The sequence below is a fragment of the Uranotaenia lowii genome, chromosome 2, assembly GCF_029784155.1.
Source record: "Uranotaenia lowii strain MFRU-FL chromosome 2, ASM2978415v1, whole genome shotgun sequence".
Taxonomy (NCBI): Eukaryota; Metazoa; Arthropoda; class Insecta; order Diptera; family Culicidae; genus Uranotaenia; species Uranotaenia lowii.
Genome location: NC_073692.1, coordinates 17,938,639 through 17,945,949, shown reverse-complemented (window position 1 = coordinate 17,945,949; position 7,311 = coordinate 17,938,639). Strand labels below are relative to the sequence as shown.

At 35.9% G+C, this 7,311-nt stretch overlaps 2 protein-coding genes across 2 annotated transcripts; one reads left to right on the top strand and one right to left on the bottom strand.

Annotated features, from left to right (window-relative positions):
• Nucleotides 1-683: 683 nt before the first annotated feature.
• On the top strand, nt 684-1,832 carry LOC129750157 (uncharacterized). Its single transcript, XM_055745404.1, has 3 exons — nt 684-1,351; nt 1,411-1,517; nt 1,577-1,832. Exons 1-3 carry the CDS (start codon nt 949-951, stop codon nt 1,820-1,822), a joined length of 756 nt encoding a protein of 251 aa, XP_055601379.1. The 5' UTR covers nt 684-948; the 3' UTR covers nt 1,823-1,832.
• A 582-nt stretch (nt 1,833-2,414) lies between these two features.
• On the bottom strand, nt 2,415-3,503 carry LOC129741120 (putative nuclease HARBI1). The gene is made up of 2 exons (XM_055732826.1): nt 3,246-3,503; nt 2,415-3,194 (listed from the first exon to the last, which is right to left on the bottom strand). Exons 1-2 carry the CDS (start codon nt 3,501-3,503, stop codon nt 2,415-2,417), a joined length of 1,038 nt encoding a protein of 345 aa, XP_055588801.1.
• Between the last annotated feature and the right edge of the window lie 3,808 nt (nt 3,504-7,311).

Below are 7,311 nucleotides of genomic sequence, written 5' to 3'. Positions count from 1 at the left end.
GCGTGGCTTTGATGTTTGGAAATTTGTTTAAGTTTGGAACCAGGCAAAGGACCGTAGCATTCATCGAAGCCAGCAAATGCTGTTGATATAAATCTCTTCGTGTTGTTTTCTTTATTTTACTTGAATCTAATAAATTTGAGCTCTATTGTGCCGGTGGGAGGCTTGGTGTTTTAGGTTAGGTTTATGTTTAGCAATGTTCCAATTCATTCGATTTTTAAAAATGAAAAAGAAAAAAAGGACTCTCCACACAAGTTTAGTTATACACATTATTTAAAAAAAATAAAATTTAATAATATTGAATACACTTTAGGTTATTCGAAACTCCTGAAGTTAGTCTATCAACCAGCCAATCAACGCAACCACAGCTATGTTGTTTTTCTTCTAATTTTCGCAAACAACATCTTAGAACAATCAAGCCCAATTTAAAAATTGCTTAAGAGGTGTTTTTTTTCCTGTGTCCAAGGGGCACTTTTTTACCGGCGGCCTACAGGAAGTAACACGAAGTTCCGTCTGTTATTATCTGTTTTTCTCCGGTTAATAGGTGATATGAATAAGTTTTAGCAATTGCTACGGTAGCTTTTGCTGAGCTCAAAATCGAGCAAAGCAAAAGTCGAAAGCATTTGCCTAGTTTGATATGAATAAAAATTTGCTAGCGAAGATGTACTAAAACTTTAGAACATAGCTTTTGCTTAGTAGCCTTTGGCGGTATTTTGAAATTTAATTTTGTTTGGAAATTACCTCTACCGCGTTCGTTAAGGTTTAACTCAAAGGTTTCCGTACGAAATGGATTTTACTAGAGAAATCGTAGATGACGCCGTCGAATCGCCTCTTATCGCCGTGTCAGAAGGAAGTGTCCACGATTCAGGTAGGTTTTTCGGTTATTTTGTATGGTAAATTTGTTTGTTTTTTCGTTGACCGTTTTTTATGTAAAATGAATGCATGCAGTGAATGAAACATGTTTCATTATTTTCAGCATCCGGAGAGGAAATTGCAGCATCAGCAGGACCGTCCCGAAAGCGCGAAATGAAAAAGCAAACCGAATTTGATCAGCGTTTTGTCGATCTTTTAAAAGAGTTGGCACCTTCATTGCTGGAAAAATCCCAATCACCTGCTATGAAGGCGAGGAAGATCCGTGACATGGAACGGTTCAGACTGGAGTTGCTTGTCCGCTATGGTCAAGAGATGACTGATAAACAGGTTTCCAAAAAAATAGCAAACATGAAAGGCAAAGTTAAACAAAAAACAGATTTGAAACAAACTGGAAACCTGCCAATTGTGCTAACCGGAGCCGAAAAAACGATGTTTGAGCTTATGGGAGGAGAGGAGAACCCGTCAATAGCTGAAAGATCATGTAAAATATGTTTGTTTATTCTATTTTTCATATTAACTGTATTCTTCTTTTTCGACTAGTTGGTCTTGCAGTTGGAGCCACCACACACTTGGACATCGAAGAAGATGAATTCCACGAAAATTTGGGTGCAGGACCAAGCATTAGTCCGCCTCCAAAAAGACCAAAGGTGAAACAGAAAATATCAAAATATAATCAGATTTATTATTTATATTTTTTTAATTACAGAGAACAACACAAAAATCTGAAATAGCGGAGCTGCAACAGATTGTGCTTCAAGAGCAGCTTAATCTAATAGGAACCCAAGACCTACTTATCAGGCAGTCCCACGAATTGGCTATAGCACAGCAAACGGAGAAGCATCAAAAGGAGATGGAGTTGCTCAAAACAAAGCAAGAAATTAAAGATTTAAAACTTTTGTTATTGAAAAAAAAAACGATTTATAAAATAGATAAATTTTTCTTTCCGAAATAAATTCATACAACCTCCAATTACTTGAATTTGTATATTCATCGAAAAAACGGAACAATTAACAAATTTCCTATACTCTCGCTCGATATAGTTGGCATTTAAAATGTTCTGGCAGAACTTTTTTATGGCGCACCAGCTGACCCGGTGGAGTAACATGGGCCACTCTAAATCGTGGGATAAAAATCTCAACCCAACTGTCGTCGTCGTCACTCTTACAAACAAAATTTCGCATTGATCGGTGTCGTAACTTCCGAGTCTATAGGAAACAGACAACAAACATTCATTTTTATATAGGTATATAACACTAGCTGACCCGGTAAACTTCGTTTTACCTTTGAATAAATATATCGAAATCAATGTTTTATTTCATATACACGTCCTTATCTTCTTCGTGCTCGCGAATCGATTTTTAAGAACATCGCAACAAAATTGTATGGCTTGTATCCCATTTAAAGTTGATTGAAACCCTCGAATGCCTTCGTTCAGACCGACCGTTTATACGTGATGGTTTTACAAAGAAAACGCTTTCATTTTAAAATATAAGATTACATTGATGAATTAATTGGTAGAGGTTAGTGTATAATCTATGTAGGGGTTAGCTTAAATAGGATGATATAACGTCTCGTCGACGTTTACCCCGCTCTATAATATTTAAATTTTCAGTGTCTTGTCCCGTGTTAGTTAAAATATCAGGAATATTATCAAGATCCTCAGCGAAGTCATCATCGTTCAGAAATTTTGCTACGTTGTGTAAGACGAAGCATGCTATTATCACAGTAGGTATCTTATCCGTGGATAAACGTATTTTTGATTGAAGGATTGGAAACCTTTGTTTAACCTGCCCGAAAAGTCTTTCAATAATCACACGTTCCTGCGAGTGCAACTTATTATATGCTTTTTGTCTAACTGTTTCTGCTTTTTTGAAGGGTGTCATTAGCCATGGTGTTAAAGGATAAGCTTCGTCCCCTAGGAGAATTGCACCTGAAAGATTTTCTGCAACAAGGTTTCGAATTCCCGAATTGCGCCAAATCCTCGCATCGTGAACTGAGCCAACCCACCGGCAATCAACGCTGGTGAACAATTCAGCTCCGTTGCACGTTGCTTGTACGTTAAAAGTTGTAACACCTTTTCTGTTCACATATTCTTCGTGAAAAATGTGTGGTCTTTTTATGGCAACGTGCGTGCAGTCAATAGCTCCTATTGCGGATGGAAATTTGTACTTTTGATGCCAAATTTTCTTTTCTTGTTCGAAATCTTCATAATTCTGAGGAAATTTAATCCAATCGGAAGCCTTAGATGCTACTTTCTTAGCAACACTCCAAATAGTTTTGCAAACAGTAGATTGGTGAATGCCTAAATCCTCACCAACGCCAACCTTAAAAATTATGAAATCATTATTAATTAATTAATTATATTATTCAATTACCTGGAATCCGGGATCTCCTAAATAACGAAGTAAACATTTCATTTTATGTATATTATCCAGTGCACCACCTCGCTTTTCATTGTATTCGTTCAAAAAAGTATTTGCCAAAAAATTAACGTTTCTACGTGAGAACCGGTACAAGCTTTTGAAGTTCTTATCGTGGCCAGTACGTTTTGGATGGTACACTTTACTCTCGCGATAATCCAAATCTTCAAAATCAGCAGTTAAGGGAAGGGGAAAGAAAATCATGCGATTCATGATTACGCTTTAACTATTAGCACACAGGCACGAAACCGAAGAAAAAAAAATGTACAGAAACTAGCATAAAAACTACTCTAAATCTTTCAACTATTAAAAATCATCGCAGCAATCCAACATTTTTTTCCATAGCTAAGCCCTGATGATCAGTTGTAGCAAAAACATAAACAAGGCTATTGGGATTGGGCCTGCTAAAAAGAATAAAGCCTGCTCTTTACTCTTACACAGATTTCCATAAGAATGACAGCTAATCGGAGTGAAGGCTATTTCTCTCTCTGTTTAACACACGAGAAATCGTATACCGGGACTGCGAGCGCGCCCATCGCCCATGGGGATCTTCCATGAATGTCTACATAATCGAAATTTACATAAACTTATAATCAGCTGCAAAATGTATAAAATATAGACTTCAATAATTAAAATGATAAAAAAAGTTTATCAGGTTCTATTTCTCCAGCAGAGAATATTTATGTGATAACAAATTAAAATTATATTTCATGTAATGAAAAATAGTTTTTTCTCTTAAAAAACAAACTGATTGTTTTAATTTTACATCCAACAACAAAATATACTATAACAATAAATGAAGAATCATTTTTAATATAATTCCTTGTTTATGGACTCAAATTTTTATTTCAAAAGTCTACTACAGAGCATGCTTAAGAAATAAAGCAAATACTAGGCTATCTGCCAAGTAATTGCTTCATATTTGTGTTTTATTCATGCCAACTATCTTGTTCTAAAAGTAAAAGCTGGTGTCCAAGAAAACAACTGTCAAATAAAAACTTTATTCATACCAAACAAAGCATTTGCTTCAAGCGACTGCTCGACTGCTCGATTTGCTTAGCAAAAGCGATTGCTAGGTTCTTATTCATATCACCAAATGATATCGTGGACAAAAACAGTCGAGATAAAAAACTCATTTATCAATTATGCTTTGCGATGCTCTCGGCATATGATCAGCGCGCCATAATTTGACGGGTCCAGGACCATATGCAAGAAAAACAAAAGACCGATGCGTAATTATGATTACATGTTGCGGTAAGATGAAGACAAAAAATAACTCCTTGTGCTTCTAATCAGTTTGCAGTTAACGTTTTCATTCGTACAATGTTGCTTTCGTGTGGTATAATTTTATGGAAATCAGAGCTGGAGAGTAGAATTATCAGTTATTGATAAAAATGTGAACAAACATTCATAAGGTCTTAATGAAAAGTGAATGGTGCCATTTTATTCATTACCAGAACTCACACTTTAATAAGAATTATTCAAAATAATCTAATTATCTTTCCTTAATCAACCATTGCCATCATCCGAAATTGAGAAAGTCATAAAACTCCTCTGAATGAGTCCCAAACCCTTTCCTCATAATTTGACCGAATCACGTTTCCTCACTTTTACGGTTCAATCCGGCTGATTGCGGTCTTATGTCGAAAATCCGTTCACAAAGTTTCGAAAGTGGTTCCATTCCAATTAGGTTGAAGATAAAAAAAAGAACACAAACCAAACGCATCCCAAAATCTCGACGCAAAACAGAGCGTAGGTACCTACTAAAAGCTCGTTGTCCTCGTCCCTTGTGGAAGATTCAGATTCCGAGAGCTGAGCTGCAATCGGTTCAACCAAGATAAGACACGCTTCCGTTTTCGAGGATTCCCTCTGAAGGAGGGAGCCCCCGAAAACAGAAAAAAATACGCAACAAAACGGTTCATCATTCTCCACCTCAGCCCGGACCGCGCCATCATCCTTTCGGGTTGATGGTGGTGATGATGTCCCCTACTAGCTAATACTCCTTTCTGGGCCAGATTGAATGAAAGCGATTTTTCCAACCCAGCTGCCCGGAGACCAACTTTTCGCACCATGCTCACGCACTTCTCTTGGCAACCATACGCAACGCAATGGGCCTGGATTTAAATTTAAATTTACATAACAAATCTCAACCCTCAGAAGTGGTGGGAAATTTATGGCATTTTCTTTGTTGTTGCTGTGACTGTTTTTGGCGCGCGGAATCGATTGTGTGTTCAGAGAATTGCGTTATTCGATGGTAGAACGAAATTTTTTCAAACGAGCTTAAGGTATGGCTTTGGGTTACTACAAATTCGGAGCCAACGGATTCTATGATCTAGATAAAGTCGAAGACTTCAACTTCTAGTTCAACTTGAAGTTGATGAATTTCTCAATAAGCTCCATGTATCGGATTTCAATTTTATTTCCACTGCATTCCACAGTCGTCCAGAATGGGAATTTATCAAGAGAAAACGCCGGAACTACAGTACCGTTCATAATTGTTTAGAAATTGGAAGCACGCGCCCTGTCACTTCTACTTTGAACTTCCATAACTTTTTACTCTGATGATATTTTTTGATAAAATTTTTTGCGTTAGATAGATCAACTATCATACTATTATATCACTAAATTTGAGCTTTCTGGAGTTTGTGTGACCTGAGATACAGTAGTTCTACAAAAATCGGACTTTATGGACTTTTCTCATTCCAACTGCAGTATCTCAGGAACTACGCTACATTTTTTACTGAAATTTTGCAGAGTGATTGTTGAAACATAAAGCTAGCATGTCTGAAGTTTTCGAAAAGATCTATCGATGAGATCAAAAGTTACGCGAGGTGCAATATTTCAGGCATGAACCTAGAAATACGATTTCTATAGAATTTTGGACGAATGTTTCCATAGGAAAATCATATTCTCTGTTTAACAACCAGTATCTATTTCAACCAAAAAATCAAAACAATATCGCGAGATTATGATTTCAAAAGACAATTGGATCATTTATTCCATATTTGTTTTTTCTTCATTGCTTTTGCCAGACAAAATTCTATAGAAATCGCATTTCTAGGTTAATGCCTGAAATATTGCACTTCGCATAGCTTTTGATCTCATCGATAGAACTTTTCGAAAATTTCATACATGCTAGTTTTATGTTTCAACAATCACTTTGCAAAATTTCAGTTAAAAATGTAGCATAGTTTCTGAGATATTGCAGTTTAAATGAGAAAAGTCCAAAAAGTTCGATTTTCGTAGAATAACTGTATCTCAGGTCACAGAAACTCCAGAAAGCTGAAATTTTCTGATATAATAGTGTGATAGTTGATCTATCTAACGAAAACAATTTGATAAAAAAAATATCACCAGTGTAAAAAGTTATTTGAGTTCAAAGTCGAAGTGACAGGGCGCCTGCTTCCAATTTCTATACAATTATGAACGGTACTGTATATCATTTAGACCAGTGGTTTTCAAACTTTTTTCACTCACTGCCCCCCTTTGCAAAATTTTCGAGCTCAAGGCCCCCCTGGGCGAATTTTTAGAAAATCTAAAAAAAAGATAAAATGGATCGTTGAAAAATCATTAAGTTTTGGCTTTATGTTGTTGTAAGACTTAACTCAAAGTTCTTTTAAATTTATATGAGGCCCTCAGAGCCAAAGGAGTAGAGAGTAATATATGTGTGAAAATAGTGGATTTTGATTTAATGTCGAAAAATTCTTTATACTTCAAACTATATTTTGTGATTTTTCAGATTTCTTTTAATTTTTTTTCTTTACTGTTTCGTTCGAAAGAAAAATGCAAATTTTCGAAAAATATATAGAAAATGGTCAAACATTACAACTTAAAACCGTGTTTTATCGAAACTAGCTTCTATGTACTTATACCCTCCTGGCTCCAAGGGCCTCATATTGCTTCAAACCTCCAATATTCAATGTAAAGTTTCTTGGACAATTGCTTAAACTAATTGATTAGTTCATATATCTTATATTTTGGTGAGCAAAATTCTATAATCATATACTGCCTAGCCGGTGAA